Here is a 19,396-nt window from a genome sequence, read left to right as displayed (position 1 = left end):
AGCGTTGATTCCACCAGAATATGGTAAATAATAATGGAGAGAAAGAGTTTAAAAAAGAACGATTAGGTGAAAACATTGATCCTCGTGGAGTTGGATGGCATTACTTTTTTGAAGGAAGTATCTTATAAGATAACCATCATCAGATGTGGCTCAACCATTTTCGACTAAAAAAAAATGCTATCTTATAAAAGATATTAAGAAACTGGGACAGACACAGAATATCTTATCTGTGAGATTCAATTAAAATGAATATTTATATTTGACTAGAGTAACACCTTTAGTAAAAATTACTAAATTATTATTATTATTAAATTTAAAAAGCCTTCAGGATAGAAGACTCAAAAAGTAAAGTTGCAATTATATATAAAACACTGAACCATAATCTTTAAATACAAAAACATCTAATAAAATACTCTGAAAGACACAAAGATAAGGTACATAATAAGACTTGTCAAGTCCGAAGATTAGTGAGGAGTGCAGTATTTCCAGTGGCTAAGCAACCCCAGCTGTGACCTACACACTTTGCTACCACCAGAGCAGACATAACCGTTGTCCGCGGTGGTCCTTTTGGGTTTTCTTTTTTTTTGCCATCTACGTACCAGTCCACGGCAATGGATTTTCTATTGGCTTCATAGATATGAGGTCAGAAAGAACAGTCCAGCAGAGGATTACCGACCAAAAGAGGGTTTATCTTATATAATACAGACGTTACTTCAAACACAAATTAGATATTGAATTATGTTATAGTTGGTGTTTTACCTTTGATGCTGATACGGGTAACATTGACCTGATTTTAAAGAGCTATGTGAGAGTAGTAAGTCTTCTGTACATTTTTTTTTAAATGCTCTCCAACCCCCCCCCCTTTTTTTTTTATTCCCTAAGAAAAAAAATCTAAATGACGTCATCTATTTTACCGTACAAATCTCGCCATTTTTAATTCCTTCCGTTTTGACAAATAAATACAGTTTTTGTTATTATTTTTAAACGTTTTTTTTTTTTGTTTACCGGTACATTTTACAAAACTAATTATTGTCATTCATCATGAGTAGGTATTAAAAGACATAACAAACAATACCATAATTGAAGATCTTACGGTAAAAGTTTACATGTTAAAATATAATTAGTAGGCCTAATGATAAATTACACTAGACCACTGTCTATTCAAATAGACCAGGAAGAGGACCTCAGCATTACAATACCCTCTGAAGATGAAGACTATTACATATCAATAGATCGACACCCTCTCATTCTTTCAAACAATGACGTTAACTTCAGCAACAACAAAAGAAGACATTCTTTGGCAGAAGACTATCCAGAACAGTCCAAAACGAATTTTAACAATAGATCTAGATCTAGATCTTTATCCTATTACAGCAATAATAATGTTGAAGACGAGGAGGAAGAGGAATTGCTAGAGGAGGAAGAGGAATTGTTAGGGGAGGAAGACACTACCTCGCCTTCCGGTTCGCCTACGTCGTCTGCGTCTACTGGGACAACTAGGTCATCAGGGTCATCGTCGTCTACCACCAGCTCTGGAAGACGCAAGAAGAAGAAAAAGCGTCGCGGCTACTTCGCCAAGATGTGGTACTCGTCACCCGAAGAGCACACCCTGTTAAAAATAGCTCTATGGTTTCCTGTTGGGATTCTCTTGTCCCTAGCATTGTACTACGCTATACTCGACGGCATGGACATGGAAATCAAAACGAAACGTTTCCTTGGGGCCGCCATTGGGATTATAGTGTCTCTCTCATTCGCCTTCAGCATCCAGATGCGCTGTGCTATGACTTTGGTTATTCCAACATTGGCCGGAAAGGCTGGTCGAACGTACATTTCCGCATTCGCAATAATCTACCTGATCAACGGACCGATCACTAACATTTTGAGCAACGGAAAAGTAAGTAAGACTGGTATGTTTCAAACTGAATAATGTTTTTAGTTTGGTATTTCCTCACTTTATCTAGATCTCTATATTGGATGGCTGCCTGGTGGTGCAGTATGTGCGCTGGACTGCTGTTCTGTCGTCTCGGTGGTCTCGGGCTCATACCCAGCCCGCTGCCATCCCCCGCCGTCCTGCGGAAGGTTTGGACCAGGAAGTAGATTATCTTTAACACTCGAAACATGTACAACATTTCACAAACAAACATGTCGTTTCTTGACCTTCCCTACCAACATAAGGGTAGGTCACGTAATAATGGGTGTCAAAAGTTGTTTCAATTGTATAAACTACATGTTTACATTTCCAGAAACAACAGTAATTTTCCAATAGAACTAAAATTGCCAAGGGAGTTGAAAATAAGCAGGGATCTTTCAGTAGAAGATTCTTGTGTCTTTCCTGTCTATATATATACTATATTATGCCTATGCCTATAACATAAGTGTAAACTTCAGCTCCATTTACACGCAAACCATTTCCAGGAGATCGTGAGGTCACTCAGCTGTACCGCTTCGCTTCTGGCCAACCACACTATGACTAAATGGAAACTGCGCCTGGCCCCAGTCGAGCATGCGTTTGGTGACGTGGCTAAGGATGGCTACATAATCAAGCGAGTAGGTTTTTATTTCTAGAACTGTTCTTATCGTAAACTTATCGCTGTGATTTCTTTACTTGTGAAAACTATCATGTAGGAGACACTACCTATTCATTAGTCTATACTTTATATGATGGATACTTAGTATTTTATTTCAATAGATCTTCCTATTAATCAATCTTGGGGGAAAAACGGTAAATGCATAAAAGACACTGTCAATTTATACTTTCTTAAACCTCCTTTTAAAGATTCGCGAGATCTTGGTCACTATCAGTGGCGTACCTTGCGTGCCACGCGCCAGAGGAAGAAATCTTTCGGCGCCCTCCCTCCATCTCCCAGTACTGTACGTAATTCGTATTAACATCGGAACAGTTACAAAACCTACATGCAATGTAAACGATGATAACGAACGAACGATGTGTAGCGACAGAAATATGTGATATTTTACGTAGGGACCCACTCAACCTCCCCTCGGTACGCCACAGCTCACTTTAAACAAAAAATGTTTCAGCGTTAGATCTGAAAACTGCTGCATATGTGAGCTACTGTAGATAAAACTACTGTAGCCACACATGTAGGAAACCCTGCTGAGCCAACACGGGCCGTTTTGTCTTACACATTTCGTATGTTCTCTCTGAATGTAAGATTATTACATTCTAGCCCAAACGTCCGCAGGACGGAGGAAATTACTGCGGGCTGGGATCGAACCATGGCAATGACAGTCCAGGGTGCACAGGCTACCACAATACCAGACAGCCATCTTTGGCCACGACGCCCTCCATCAATTAAAATAAAATGTAAAAGACCAACAAATTAACATTCAATAAACATTTAGTTGTATGTTCCATGTTTACTATTGAATCGGAAAAGAAATGTTTTACTAGCGCGAGAAATCGCACAAAACATGTGGCGCGGTATGAATGAATCTAAAAATGTTTGCCATCTCAATAAACAAAAACAAAAAAAAAAACTGTGAGATTACTTTTGATCCCGTGAGGGTGGATGGTGCCTGACATGTAACTAAGTTTGTTTGGCACCGCATTGTTGTATAACAATGATGAGGAGACACTTGATATCCTTTTGTTGTGTAGTATTCAAATGAATAAAATAGACTTAAATTAACAACTACGAATGTCTCTACGATGTACGTAATGTTAAGGTCCTGTTATAAATCATTCGGCACATTGAGCATATTATCGCATATATCACACCGCTGCTGTTACAATTAAATTTACCAGTGATCTTGAGGGTCATTTAAGGAAAATCTTTATTTCAGATTATAGAAGTGAATTTGAAGGCGCGGTGGCTGACTGATAAAGCACTTGGCTTCCGAACTGGAGGGTCCAGGGTTCGAATCTTGGTGAAGATCGGGTTTTTTAAATTCCGGATTTTTAGAGCGCCCCTGAGTCCACCCAGCTCTAATGAATACCTGACAAAAGTTGGGAAAAAGTAAAGGTCGTTGTGCTGGCCTCATGACGTTAACCGTGGACCACAAATAGATTACCGTTACATCATCTACCTAAATGGTCTGAAAGGGCAACTAGAAGTAAATTTAGCATTGTACTTAAAAAGGCAACATTTCCACGTCACTTCTGGCAAAGAATGTTGATTAATTATGATTCTAGGTTTCTAATGCCATTAAAAGAGCCTTCAAGCCACTGACCAAGGAAGTTCAAGTCGATGAGGAAGAGACCAAGAAACTGCTGGAAGAGATCGCCAAGGCCAGAAAGCTGAACTCCAATGCTTTTAAAGGAAAGACTGACGAGGGAGAAGACGGAGAACCGGACAAGCAAAACAACGAAGCAGACGAGCAAAATAAGGAGCTAGGTATAGAGTCCTTTGAATCAAATAGCTTCATCTACTTCCATGCACATTAGATGTTTGTTTGTCTGTTTGTTTGACATGTTTCGGATGTTCCTTCAGAGTTGAAGATAATCTACTTCCTAGTCCAAACCTACAGCAGGGCAAGAGGCTATGGCAGCAGGGCAAGGTATGAGCCCGGGACCTGCGAGATGACCGAATAACAGTCACTGATATTTAAAAAAAAAAATAGATGCTGGCAGCAAATGGCTCTTTCGTAGGACACATTCCTCGTTCCATAAGCTAGGACAAATTTGTACAAATGCTCCTTCTTCCCTAGTGCTATTAGAGCATATTATGGGTTGCCTGAGCTAGCCAGGGAAACCAGTGACTTGGCAGAATTAATATGCATGACTATGATGCATGTTGCGTAGAACGTAATCATCTTCTTTTTTAAAGTAACGTCTGTATTATATAAGATAAAACGCGGGACACATGTCTGAGACCAAGGGAAAGCCCTTTGCCGACGATAGACGCTGAAGACGAAAACAAAACTTAAATAGACCCCCGCAGGAGAACGACTTTGTCTGCATGAGTAATGTCACAATATGTAGGTCGCAAAAGGGTTTGCGTGTTCACATGAAATACTGCACTGATCCGCAATCTTCGTTATCGAAGACACATTCCATTATAGAAATCAAGAGACGCTGTGAGATAGGAGACGATTTAGTTCCCAATGTGTTTTTTTCTTCAGGTCTAAATATAGGCAATGATTTAGTATCGCTGGCGAGTATCTTAAGTTGTAAGTAGCAATTTCCCAATGTGTTCTTTTCTTCAGGTCTAAATATAGGCAATGATTTAGTATCGCTGGCGAGTATCTTAAGTTGTTAGTAGACCCTATCAATTTAGTTTCCATTGTGTTCCTTTCTTCAGGTCTAAATATAGGCAATGATTTACTATCGCCGGCGAGTAGGCCTATCTTAGGTTGTTAGTGGCCTATTATCTAGTAGTGCGACTTAATTCTCACAAACTAGATCTATGTGGCTATCGATGACTTTTACCTAAATAATTCTGTTTACATTTATTATTTACTATTCTTATTTAATTTTTTATCAAAAACTTTAATGTGCTTGCAGGTAAAAGGGTCGAAAAAGATTGGGCGAAAAAGATGGACCTAAGATGTGAGGGTGTATTCAATAAAGGTCAGTTTATAAGTTTAAAGGTTAGTTGCTAAATTGACGCTCATTTTGAAGACTAAAGATCAGCTTTTAGATTAAAGTTCGTAGACGTTTTATAATTAAAAAGAAACCCTTGACTCGACAAGAGTTTTGAAGTATTTTAAGAAATTGAAAATAAGTATAGGCCTACTTATAGAGAGTTTGCAAAACCTAGGCCTTTATATGCATATATTTATTTCAAAATTATTTAAAAACAACATTGTTGGTGATAAGTCACACAGCATCAATCACTGTTTATATGTTATTGCCATGCGTCCGCTAGCTTCAGACTGGATTCCACATAGCTTTTAAAGTAATCAAACTGAGTTTGTAATATAGTATAAATGTTATAGAATATATATTTATACAAGAATGCCTGAAAAAATAGTAATCTACATGAGAGAGAGAATGAGAGAGAGAGAGAGAGAGAGAGAATGAGAGAGATAATGAGCTAAATTAAATTAATTTGGCCAGTTTCATACTTTTTTTTCTCCAGGCTTCAGTAGATGTGTCGACAAAATGGGACAATTATATGGGAAATGTATTGACAAGCTGTGGATTGTGGGATATCTTCTTTGCTGGCCTTTAAAAGTAAGTTGAATCCCTTTCTACTTGAAAAAAACAAAGACAACAATGAATGAAGCTTCGTCGTGGAGTCGCAAAAGTGCGTATATAGTAGTCACTGACATGGGTAAATAGACTCGCATGTGACATTGACATGAGTAAATAGATTTGCATATAACATTGACATGGGTAAATAGATTTGCATGTAACATTGACATGGGTAAATAGACTCGCAAGTGACATTGACATGGGTAAATAGACTCGCATGTGACATTGACATGGGTAAATAGATTTGCATGTGACATTGACATGGGTAAATAGACTCGCATGTGACATTGACATGAGTAAATAGATTTGCATATAACATTGACATGGGTAAATAGATTTGCATGTAACATTGACATGGGTAAATAGACTCGCATGTGACATTGACATGGGTAAATAGACTCGCATGTGACATTGACATGGGTAAATAGATTTGCATGTGACATTGACATGGGTAAATAGATTTGCATGTAACATTGACATGGGTAAATAGATTTGCATGTAACATTGACATGGGTAAATAGACTCGCATGTAACACTGACATGGGTAAATAGACTCGCATGTGACATTGACATGGGTAAATAGATTTGCATGTGACATTGACATGGGTAAATAGATTTGCATGTGACATTGACATGGGTAAATACACTCGCATGTAACATTGACATGGGTAAATAGATTTGCATGTGACATTGACATGGGTAAATAGATTTGCATGTGACATTGACATGGGTAAATACACTCGCACGCAGGCCAAATTTTGACAAAATTAAATAGATTAGCATGTAACCTTGACATGTGTAAATACTAAATAGACTAGCATATTAAGTGAGTGAGTGAGTTTGATATAGGTAAATAGACTCTAATGTAGATATGACATAGTTAAATAGTCTCCCATGTGACTCTGACATGTCTAAATAGACTCTTATAAGACCTGAAAGTTTTCCAGAACTACCAATATTAATTATTGTGTGTCATTGCCTTCAGCTGTCCGCCTTTCTTCTCGTCACGAATTTCTATTAGATCTACCTCGAATACGAGTTCTCAAGCTTTCCGATAGTCAGTTTACTAACATGCACATTCTAGCTATTGTACGAAACAGTTTCAGCTGGCCGTGATATTGGTTCCTGGTATGATCTCAGTAACTCTGTTGCTGCTAACAAAAGAAAAAAAAAAAATAAGCCGTCTTAAATTAAAATAAAAAAGTGAAACGGAAAGGCTAAACTCTAGATGTACTGGCCCTTAGATTACAGGTCTGTGCAATCTTGTGAAACTTATACCTGGAGCTTTCGGAATGAGCTGCAAGGCCGTGAAGGTGGTCTACCCAGGCTTCGGAGAAACTTACATCGCTGCCAATGCGGTCATCGAAGATATGGATAAAGGAATGGACGTAAGTGGCTTATTTACTGAACACTCAGATTTTTTTTGGGTTAAAGTAGTATAAACATTTTTGTTCTTTTTTTTTCAAACGTTAATTGAGTTCTAAGCTATACGTGTTAGAAAATGAAGTCTATGTACTTGATTAGCATTAAATTTAAATCGAAAAATAAAGCTTCTCAACACCGACAGATTAGCTCGAGGGGAGTGGAGAATGGGGGTGCAGATGCAAATAGAAAGTAACTGAATTGATATCAACCCTAACAGATCAGACTTGTGACGATGTTTGTTTGAAAAACAAATGTAGGTCTAACTATTTTGTGAAAATTATACTTTGTTTTGTCAATTATTTTAAATATGCAAATTACAAGGAATTTGTACTATCGGTCGATTGATAATTTAAAAAAAAAAGAATAGTTTACCAATAAAAATCGAAGATGTATAAAGATGGCTGACATTGTAAACGAAAGTGCAGCAGACGATGTCAAGTTTAAGAACTAGGTCAAGGTCCAAGCTGATGAGATCCAAATCTCGTATAGAAATATTTCTAACGTATTAGTCCAAAAGAACCTAAATGACGAGCCAACAAACGCAAGGTATCACTGATCACGTTGTCGTATGTTTTCCAATACGAGCCTGCTAGCAATGGCCGCAATAAAATTGCGTTGTAATAAATGTATTAAATTTCCTAATGAGCACTTTATTTTTATTGGAGATTATCTTACAGGGCGGAAAACTATAAATAGCTTTTTGGTGTATCCGGTGCATAAAATAAAGGACGTGCTGATAAGGCTGGTTTTTTTTTTTAAAGGTGTAGGATCATTTTTGTGCAGCTTTTTTTTTTTCTTTAAACTGCAGCATTCAATTTTTTTCGCTCTTTTCTTTGTAACCCAACATAATTGTCTTCTTGACTTTCACTTTCTCCCTATGATTAAAAACTTATTAAAAAACAAAAAATGTAACTAGCCAGCGCTAATAAAGGAGATTCGACACAAAGAGAAATGATCACGTATTGAGATAGTGTTAAAAGTAGACCTCAATTATTCTTTAGTTGTCAACAGTAAAGTTCAATTTAGCCTCCTTGACATTGGTTAGTTTATCGTGAAAACCTCCAATAGTTTACTGGCGTCTCAAATGTGTAAAATAAAAGAAGCCTAGTTCAACGTTTCTCAACCTGCCTGGCTGTCCTGGGGGAGGGGAGGGACTACTGACAACAAAAAAGGCCAGTTTACAACGCAGTTTAAGGCCTACCATCAGTCCGTTGACGTCTAAAACAGTCCCGCTACAGCAGCGATTCTCAACTTTTTTAGCTCCGCGACCCCTTTTAACAATTTCTCACTATGTGGAGACCCCCCCCCCCCAACCGTTAAGCTATTTGTGTTTTCGCTAATGTTATAGAGATCTATTTTCATGGGTTGTTTCATTATAAAAATATAATCTACAATAACATAATGACGTATTATTGGGTTATAAACGGTTCTGCTTTTTAATAACGTGGGCAAATCTTCGCCATAAAAACAATACCTATGATTCTGCAATGGTGCAACATTGCATTTTGCCGCGCCGTCTGATGGACAGTTATTGAAACTGTTACAAATGTTAATGCTGTTACGATTAAAATAGTTGAAATGATTCTGATTCAGTTTTTTGTATAATTTATTCTCGAATACCAACGATAGTAAACAAAAGAGTAACTACCAATGGAATTATTTTTACAGTGTCAAGTTTCTTTTTAGACAAAAAATATTTTTTTCCTATGGGTCTTAGGCGATCCCTGGAAAATCGTCATTCGACCCCCAAATGGGTCGCGACCTACAAGGTTCAGAACCCCTGCACTACATGGCGACTTCCTGAATAGGAGCAGCTACAGGGCGTCTTCCAGAATGGGAGGATGCTTTTATGAAGTTCCAACCCAATACAAACAACTACATGCATGTCTCCAACACTTCAGCATCAGCTCTTTCTTCTAGAGAGGAGGGTAGGGGAGCGGCGTCAGAAGTCAAAGAGAAACACTGACCTAGGTAGACCTTACTTTCGATCAAGTTTCCATTGTTTCTATAGGTGAAAATGCAGTACAAGATTGTCGGGGACTTGGATGCACTGGACTACACTCCCGTGGAGGAGATGAGACAGGCGGCTATACACGAGGTCAGCGCCAAGACGGATCTGCTCAGATTTCTCTTCTCCCTTGTGGCCCAAATTCTGACTTTCGTCTTCCTCCTCGTCTTCAAAAGTGCTTACGATTACAATAAGTAGGCGCTGGATGTTTTCTTTAGATAATGTTAGATACAGTTTAGAGTCTAATCTTTGTTTGGCTCATAGGTGGACAAGAGTTAATAACTCCCAGTGTCTCCCAGCTTAGTCGAGTTGTATTACTTGTTTGAAAATTCAAAACATATCATTGTTTAAAAATATTAGGCTAGAAAAAAACGTAATATTTTATATTGTTTTACAGTAATTATAATCAAATGCATGGCGGAAGCATGGTGGAATGGCATTTCGAGTTCGAACCCTGTTGGTATGAGGACTTAGGGCTTAGACCCTGAGATTTAATGGGCAGGGCTAAGTGTTGATCGTTATGCATCGGATAACCCAGATCCAAAGTTATCTATGCCTGCTATTTCAAAGATAGAAAAACTGGGTCTTCTTGAAGAGCGCTGTTATGTTAATGAATTGAGCTTCAGAAATGTATTATCCTGGCATCTACAGTGCATACATTAAAATTAAAGCATAACAAGAGAAGCGGTAGGAGTGTCCCCAAGCTGCCCCCTGGTCATCACTAGTTGACTAATTCTTGGGTTAGGTTTGAAAATGAGTATAGCTGTCTTCTAACCAAAATTATGAAAGTCAGCTTTTGTTTTCCCCACCCACTTACGTTTGATATCACTGTTTTGATAAATGTATATGTTGCAATTACTTTTAGTCACGTGATCTGATCTAGGAAATATCTGACAGACCTCAACTTTGACAATAAGTACATCACTCCCTACTACCGCCACATTGACGCACGACGTCACGCCGAGGAGAAGAAGACATTGCTGCCACTGAAGAAATACGAGACAAAGGAATTCATCGATCCTGCGCAATTGAGTGAGTATCACTTAGTTCAGTGGTCCTCACGTCAGGGTAGGCGTACCCTAATCGTGCACCTGATGTGTTCCATAAGAATCACTTTTCCTTTCTACTAGTTTCTAGACTGAAAAGTGGTTTTCAGTGCCACCTAACTTAATGATATGGGCTCTATGTGTAAAGTAATGGGCTCTATGTGTTAAGTAATGGGCTGTATGTGTTAGTTAGAAGAGGATGCTATTTCTAGAGAAAAGATTAAGTACAGTGAAATAAAAATATGTTCTCTTAGATGAAATCTATAAATTTTTATCATAATTCACTAATTTTGAAAATCTGCTTAAAAATCTTCATTTTTTTTTTCAGAACTAACTGGCGCAGAGAAAAAGCACTTTGCTTCAGCCACCGTCAAACTGCTTGTCAGAGTATTTATTAGTGCAATCATTTGTTACATGGATAGTATGTTATATCAGGTGACTAGATCAGTAAACTGCTATGATTCTGTCTATTACTAAATAAAAATAGGACAGATCTTTATGAATTGTTATGACAATTTCCGAAACTTTCACTGACGGCGCGTAGATATTCTACGACAGATCTACATTACTAACTTTAAGAGCACTTTTTGAAAACAATCTCTGATCAGAGCTCATCAGGATGTCAAAATCCAATCAGGATATTAGATATCAGTTGACTGTTTTTAAGCCACAATTTTTACGTCAATCTAGATTTAACTCTTTCTCTCCTCACAGACGATACCAACGTTGATTCCATCAGAACGTGTTAAATAATAACGGAGAGAAAGAGTTAATGTTTAAGGGCAATGGTCACGTAATAAAAAGTTGGGGGCTACCAAACACCTGCACGTTCAGAGGAGGACAAAAAGGAGGACACTGCCTTAAAAATGAGAACATAAAGAGGCAAAGTTCACGTCTAAACAAGCAAAATAGAACTAATACTTTTTAAAAAAATCAAAGTTAATGTAAGGATATAGGTCAATGCTAGGACAAATGTGTACAAATACTTCTTCTTCCCTAATTCCATTGGAGTATGAAATAGGTTGCCTGAATCAGCCAGGAAAATCAACGACTTGGCAGAGTTTAAGTCATTTATTAACATGATTGACATAATCATCTTCTTGTTTGAAGTAGCGTCTGTTTTTATAAGATAAAAATACGCACTTTAACAGCCAGAGCTTTTTTCTATTTAAAATAAAAATGGTTAATTACCTCTAATTAATTAATTAGTTGGTTAATTTTTGCATTGATTTGTGTATTGTATTCGACAAAATTTTAATTTGATCCGAAAATGGGAAGTGGGAGAAAATACATAAAAGCATTCACCCAGACAGACAGTAAGTTAATATACGCTTTGTAAAATAAAAGACTTTCGCCGTATTTGATAAATCATGTCAGTAAATCATAGGCTGTAAAACTAGTGTCACCGGCTCACAATCGGTGCCACAAAGAAGAATTTCTTATTTTCATATCTAATGGATTTAATTCAAAACAACTACGATTTTAACCTTTACCTATACATTCACTTGAAAGCAGTCACTTGAAGACCGTCACTCTATAAGCAGTTACTCGAAAGGCAGTTACTCTATATTCTATAAGCATGTCCAGAGTTAGGTGTTAAACTAGGCAGTTACTAGGTAGTTACTCTATGGCCAAGTTGTTATATTATAAGTTTGAAGTCTACTATTCTAGTTACTCTACATTGTTAAATATAATTCTATAATGAGATTGTTACAGGAATATTGCTCTTGTCCTAAAGTTGTTATAAGTTCATCTAAGCAAAGCCCCCCACCAACTCCCGCTCAGGGCCAGCATTCATTATGGTATGCGTGTTTTCCAGGTGTTGGATATTATAGCTCGCAACAGTAAAGTTGAGTACCACGAGGAGGGTGAGCACGTGATCGATGTGAAGGTAAACTTATAGATGTGTATTTAATTATTCATATAGCTGTTGACCTATAAAAAATGAACATAAAATATAGGCACTTAAATTAAGGTTAGCATATAGTATTCCAAAGTCTGAAATATATAGATTTGTTGGTAGTTAAAAATAATAGTCTCTAATATCCTCGAGAAGATGTATCTTACACAATACACATAACAATAGGGCTACCTGATTAGAGCAAACGATTGATACCGTAGCAGACAAAATACACGTTCCTCCCACAGTTTCCCTTACACATTACATGGGAAGCTTAATCCAGAATGTTGGATTGGATTCAATGATTGCATTGCTAAGGAAGCACAGAGTTGTTATGTCTGTTTCTGCGATCGGTGGCTTGTATTTTTTGTTTCATGATAAAATGTTACATTCTTGGCCAGGCGTTGTTTTTGTTTTGTTTTGTATCAACTGTATAGAACTTTTCAAGGTAAATTGTGTAATGTATGTTTACAAGTGTTTGACGCACTAGATGACCTCCCCTTCCCAAGTCTAAATATCTTCACAGCTTCTGGTTTAAGGACTAAATAATCTGCTCTCATTTGTTGTTGTTTTTGTCCATTTTAAACACTAGTTCTTTGAAACACAACAGTTCTAAATATGAACATAAATAATATATAGGCCTAAATCAGGGAAGGACTGCAAGTCAAAATCGGTCACAGCGATCCGGCCCACAACTTGCTGGATATGTTTGTAAAATATGTTTCACATGTTTTGGAGTCGAAGAAAGTCGTAATCCTCCGTCGTTTTTCTTTTTTTAAAAACATTTTAATCCTTTTTTTTTTTTTTGTTTGGACACTCGGCTAGTTAGGACTTATTGTCAGACGGCTTGTTAATTAGCTTTTTAACTCGTACAGTGCAATCGGTCACTTTGTAGGGTCAATTGATGTTCACCTAGATATATTCTGAACTACGCTATGCTGTTAAAGAAATATAAAAAAACAAATTACGTGGCCACTCATTTGTATTACGTATGCAAGTACGAGTCAACAGCAAAAACTTTTTGACACATTAAGAAGGTGTATTTATAGTAAGTTACGAGTCTAAGTAGATGCCTTATGCTTAAGACATGTGTGGGTTGAAGAGGCTGTTTTAAACAGGCGTCCAAAGGCAGACCCCGAATGCGATGGATAGATGATGTGGAGGCAGATCTGAAGAAGCTTGGGGTTAGGGCGTGGAGGCGTGTTTTGTTTTGTAATGATGAACAAATAATTTACAAAAATAAGACAAACATTGGTCTGATTCATTGGTCTGATTCATTGGTCTGATTCATTGGGCTGATTCACTGGGCTGATTCATTGGGTTGATTCTTCTCACATCCAATGTCAAGAAAATGAAATAAAATCAAAGAGATCCGTTCTTTAGGATTGATGTTCTACTTGCAGGTATACGGGACGGGGTTCATGAGCGAGCTGGTGCGAAACTTTCTGACACGGTTCAATTCAAAGCATCAACTGGACCGGCTCACTACCAACCATGCATGTCTGCCAAATCCTTCCAAAACTGACCTGGTTATCCTGACCTGCCTCTTTCTGACCTATCTGGTGGTTTGGATGTTTCTTTATCTGGAGGCTTTCAGTTTACGTCTGAGGTTTAAAACTTTGAAGTTACATTATAGATTTAGGCCAATACAAGTTCGAGTCGAAATGTCTATTTTTAAACCTTTTTTTATATTAGTATTACAATGACTGGAGCTCTGTAGTTTATTGTCACAGAACATAATAATGTATATATATATATTGTTCATTTCATTAATACAGATGACTAAATAGTTCAAAGATCGTTTTATTTTTCTAGTAAGTCTGTCATTATGAGTTCTATGATTTTGTGTTTTGCAATCACTTAGGCTTAAGGAGGTGCTGTGGCTGCGTGGTAAAGCGCTTGGCTTCCAAACCGTAGGATCCCGGGTTCAAACGCCGGTGAAGCCTGTGATTTTAATTATGGGATCTTTAGTACTCATCTAGGTCCACACAGCCTTAATGGGTACCTGACATTAGTTGAGAAAAAATAAAAATTAGTTTGTGGTTTGGCTCGCCACATGACACCTCCGTGAACTATGATTTAAAAGTCTACTGCCCTATAGACTCTTGACTTGCTTAGGCCTAATTTATTTTTGTATAGTCTTCAAACCCAGTTCTAAAGATATTCACGTTTATTTCCCTTTTGCAATATCACAGCAACAAATGATTAAAAGAAAGAATTTATTTCTTACAGGCGAGTCATCGCTTCCTTTTACTACCGGAAACGTGAAAAGAAGCGCGTCTTGTACCTTTATAACGAGATGTTCCGGAAGCGGATTGGATATCTGGGACAGATGCGCAAGAAAGTGCGCAAAGCTATAAAAGCTCGAGAGTTACAAAATAAAGTTGGTGTCATTGTGGCGTTACAGGTAAACACATTCAACACCATTAGATCGATAAGACTTATATTTAGTGTCTTTGAAAGATAACACCGAAGTGTAATACAAGCAGAAAGATGTAACATCAACAGATAGCAAATATGTCAATATCAGCATCCTTTCTGACGAATACGAAAACCAAATATTTAGATAAAAAAATGGAACTTCTTTAACTAGATCTGCTTTAAAAAAAAAAAAATAATAATTTATTAACTCCCTTATAATGTTATTTCTTCCATTTCCCTTTATATTTATTGTTCCTAACAAAACATTAATTTAAAAAAAAACAATTAGCAAATTACTTAGTAATAATTTTGTTTGATAAAGAAAAAAGGAAATAAATCTTACAGTATTGAGATATATGGCTATAAATGTGGAGTTCTTTCCATTTAGATATGCTTTGTGGTTTTAAAAAGTATTACCTTTTTAAAATATGCAGTTTTCTTTCTGAACGAAAAAAAAAAAAAGCCAAGTGAAGGCTGGGGCATGAACACCTCGATTTCAAAGTGTCCATCAGTTCAGCCATCATATCATTCTTACGATACTTAACATTCATTAAGGAACTGGTAGTCGTACTGGCCACGTGTTATTCACGTCAGACAGCTGTCCCAGAAACTGATGGCCTTCACAAACCCTTGCTCTCAGACAGAAAAGTCTCAAAGACAGCAAAACGTAAAAAAAAAGGTCTTAGAGCCGAATGGGAGACCATAATTAGTTAAGCTTACAGTGTGTCTGGGCTAATAAGGTTGTTTTTTTTTTTTCGGCCTTTTTTCTCTTTAAAAAGTTTTTTTTTTCCCCTAAGTGAAAGCAAAGAAGAATAACTGTGTTAATAACTTTAAAAACTTCCCACCATTGTTGTTGTAGAGATATTTCCCTACGCTGTGTAAGTGTCTAAAAGTCATCCAGTCAGCCAAGGAGCACTGCGTCATCTGCAATGACCCTGAAGACTCAGACTTCCACATTTGTTCTACCAAAGGTTGCCGACTGGCCTACTGCAAGAACTGTTGGAAAGATGTCAAGAGGAGGTCAGTCCAGAAACTTTTTTGTTTTGTTTTGTATAACTGTTTGGGGTGATAAAAGGAAACATCTAAAGTAAAGTTCCGCTTTTCAGACCTTAGGGCAAAGGATGTAAAGGTCATCTGTTTCTGTGGCCTACGGTTAACGAGGGTGTCATGTGGCCAGCACAATGACCAACCGCCTTTACTTTCCCCAACTAATATTAGATACCCATTATATCTGGGTGGACTCATAGGCGCCCAAGGATCCCGAAATTAAAAAATCCCAATATTCACCAGGATTCAAACCTGAGGCCCCGGTTCGGAAGCCAAGCACTTTACCGCTCAGCGTATAGTATTTCTTTTTTCTATTGAATCGTTTGTGTTTATGTCACGTGACCGTGGTTCTCAGAATAATAAAATGCAGGGTTGATGAGCTCAGATTAGAAAGATTGTTTTTTTGTTGGTCGTTTGGAGACTTGACCAAAGCTTTGATAGCGTAACTGTGTTAGTGTAATTGTATTACATTTTTGTTTCCTGACTCTGAAAGTCGGTATCTCTGTAATATTAAGGCAAGATGGAGTTTCATCTCAATCTTCATAGTCAACAAATCTCTTCAATGCCAGCTGCTTTTAATTGTATATACGCTAGAGAATCATACAATAAATATTAATCATGACCCTGTAGATCGTGGTAGACCGAGTTTTTTAAAATAGAAACGAGAAAATGATAGACCGCACTCATTTACCCCCATGGCCTCCCCCTTGTTTAACTCCACCTTTATGGTAGGCCTATATCTACATTCTCTTATATCCTCTCCAGTCACACAGATGTAGAATTAGTAATGTACTGCCTTTGACCTACCATATTATTACGTAATAACAATAGTAATGTATTGAGAATATTTCCCACCTGTTGCTTCTGCGAGAGAGAGAGAGAGAGACGCTAAAACAATGTAGATTGTTAGAAATGTTAAACGAATCCAGTTTACGAAGTGTATCAATATCTATCTACACATTTTGTTTTAATTTAATGTCCGGTGTCATCCTGCTAACATTTCGACAACTTTATCCTGTGTTTATATTACTACATGTATATCTGATATTTCACGCCTAAAGCACACTGCGATAACTGGCCTGACTAAATTCTGCTGTTCAATCAAATGCAACGCCGTTGTCCGTTAGCAAAGCAACATTCACAAGCCCACTTTATGCCAAATCGGCTTTCTTGAATGTGGACACCCTTACCTTTTCTTACTCTCCTGTGTGAATCGTATAATTGAATCGATTGTCTCCCTTGCCTCAGGTGTTATGGGTGTGGGAGGAATACGGAGACTAAAGACGCTGATGAGGACACCAGTGACGACACAGACACCTCAGAGATGAGTGACGCCTCTGACGACAGTGGTATCTTCAATGACTGACAAGATAAGGATTCTTTTACTAAAGAGACGCACTTATTGTTAATATATTCCATGTAGGCCTACTTGTACATTCATATTAATTTGATTAGTTATTACATTTTTAAAAATGCGAACAATGCGATTTTTTAATTAATTTTGTTTTAACAATTTATATATTTTTTAATTAATGAGAAAAAAATGTTTTCCTAGGACCAAATTGTTTTTTGCGTGTAATATGAATCGTTTAATAAAAGTTATATTCCTTTTCTTGCGTTTTATTTCAATATTTTACTTTGGCTGCTATATAGGTCAGTATCAACTTGATCCTTTTGATTTCCAATGGAGGGCAGAGTCTCAGCGGCACTTCGCCATCGTGCTCTGCTCTGGGCAAGTCAGCTGGGTCCATCATGCCGTCTTTGTCTCCAGGTCTACATCTTCTCCCTAAGTCGTGTATTGTTTGGGTAAACTCTTTGAATTGTTGGTTCCGTCAAAAAATGAACGTAGGATCGTTATGCCCGTTTACGTTAGGTTGTGGGTGATATCATTTCGGCATAAGACTTAGATCCGCCGGCCTCGTTCGGCTCATTGTTCGGCAAGCTGTCTCCTAAGAAATCAGCATCCAGCTAAGTCTGCAGCCCGTTCCCAAACTGGTGACCTCCATGCGGGTGCAGGGCAAGGTAAACGAGGATGTCTTTGCTTTATATACAGTGCTTTTTGTGTAAAACAAAATATAGGTGCCGGTACTCTGTGATTGATTTCCTAACTTTTAACTTCTAGTAAATTAATAATATACGTTAAAATACAAGAAAAGTAATATCCCCCCCCCCCATACCATATTCAAAAATGTACCGTCACAAAAAAAGCCATATATATATATATATATATATATATATATATATATATATATGTATTCAATAGAGAATGTTTTATCTAGGCTCAACTGATCACCTTCAGGATTTTGTGCGTAACGAAAAACAAACAAACAAACAAACAAAAAACGTTTTGTTATGTAATTATGCATCTTATGTATGAATGGACTTGAAACTTTTTTAAAAAATAAATTTGATATATTCCAGTCAAATTAAGTTCCGACGTGTGTGTGTGTGTGGGGGAGGTGATATTTATTAAACCACGCGGCCTTCAACAGCTACAAAACAGAAAGAAAACAAACAATTTAAAAAAAAGACAAATAATACAACCAACTTCAATCAACACACTTTTATTTCAAATGAGATGGCGACTAACACTCCACCCTTTTCTCATATATCTTTGCCTGACGTCACCGCCCCCTTTCTATTTCCCGCGCATTTACACCAGCGTAGCTCATTTCTTTTCTGCCTCGATAGAGAACAACATCGGAATGACAAGTTAACGTAAGCCTATTTTTGTGTTAACTGTTTGTCCATTTTCTCTCTATACCATTTGTTTTATTTGGTCCGGCAGGGTTACATCTAGGCTTACATGTTTAATGTATTTTGTTTTTGTTGTAGACAAGACGTGCTAACTTTAGCCAATAAAGAAAGATAAGGGTCGTGGTTCAAGTTTTATATTAACACTAATTGTGTACTTAATTCAATAAAGTGCGTCCCTTCGACCATCTACCACCATTAGAGTATTAGAACTATTCGCTTCTTACCTGGTAAAACCAGTATAATTAACTAAGGGCGATAACTAGAAAAATAAAAATAAACATTTTCTTTTAAAGGGAGACAACCACTAAAAGTATATTTTACATTTTAAATAAGTATTTAAATAGTGTATTTTTTTTTAATTTAAACATTCTTATGTAATTAAAAAAATATTTACAAATAATATTAATATTTTGTAAAAATCAATTTGTATGTTACTTTTTTTAATTTAAAAAGATCTAATAATTTTAAATTAAACACTAAACAAAAACTTTAATTTAGTATGGAAGTAAAGTAAATAAATAATTATTTTCCTCAGTCTCTTTATTCATTGGTCGAAAAATTTAAAAATGTATAAAACAATTTATGCAACGACTGTATTGTCGTAACCACAATCTCTAACTAACATTATATGATAT

The 19,396-nt window shown here is 36.9% G+C and overlaps 1 protein-coding gene across 2 annotated transcripts; it reads left to right on the top strand.

Annotated features, from left to right (window-relative positions):
- Positions 1-1,006: 1,006 nt before the first annotated feature.
- On the top strand, positions 1,007-17,558 carry LOC106074864 (E3 ubiquitin-protein ligase DCST1-like). 2 transcript variants are annotated; one of them, XM_056011706.1, is made up of 14 exons: positions 1,007-1,894; positions 2,416-2,547; positions 4,154-4,355; positions 5,465-5,530; positions 6,042-6,136; positions 7,402-7,545; positions 9,594-9,784; positions 10,474-10,622; positions 10,965-11,071; positions 12,456-12,527; positions 13,940-14,145; positions 14,769-14,943; positions 15,817-15,977; positions 17,253-17,558. In XM_056011706.1, exons 1-14 carry the CDS (start codon positions 1,133-1,135, stop codon positions 17,368-17,370), a joined length of 2,580 nt encoding a protein of 859 aa, XP_055867681.1. In that variant the 5' UTR covers positions 1,007-1,132; the 3' UTR covers positions 17,371-17,558. The 2 variants fall into 2 exon arrangements, with proteins under 2 accessions (XP_055867681.1, XP_055867682.1); XM_056011707.1 differs by lacking the exon at positions 2,416-2,547.
- Positions 17,559-19,396: the final 1,838 nt, after the last annotated feature.

The sequence above is a fragment of the Biomphalaria glabrata genome, chromosome 15 (assembly GCF_947242115.1).
Source record: "Biomphalaria glabrata chromosome 15, xgBioGlab47.1, whole genome shotgun sequence".
Classification (NCBI taxonomy): domain Eukaryota; kingdom Metazoa; phylum Mollusca; class Gastropoda; family Planorbidae; genus Biomphalaria; species Biomphalaria glabrata.
This window is presented reverse-complemented; position numbering and strand designations above follow the sequence as displayed.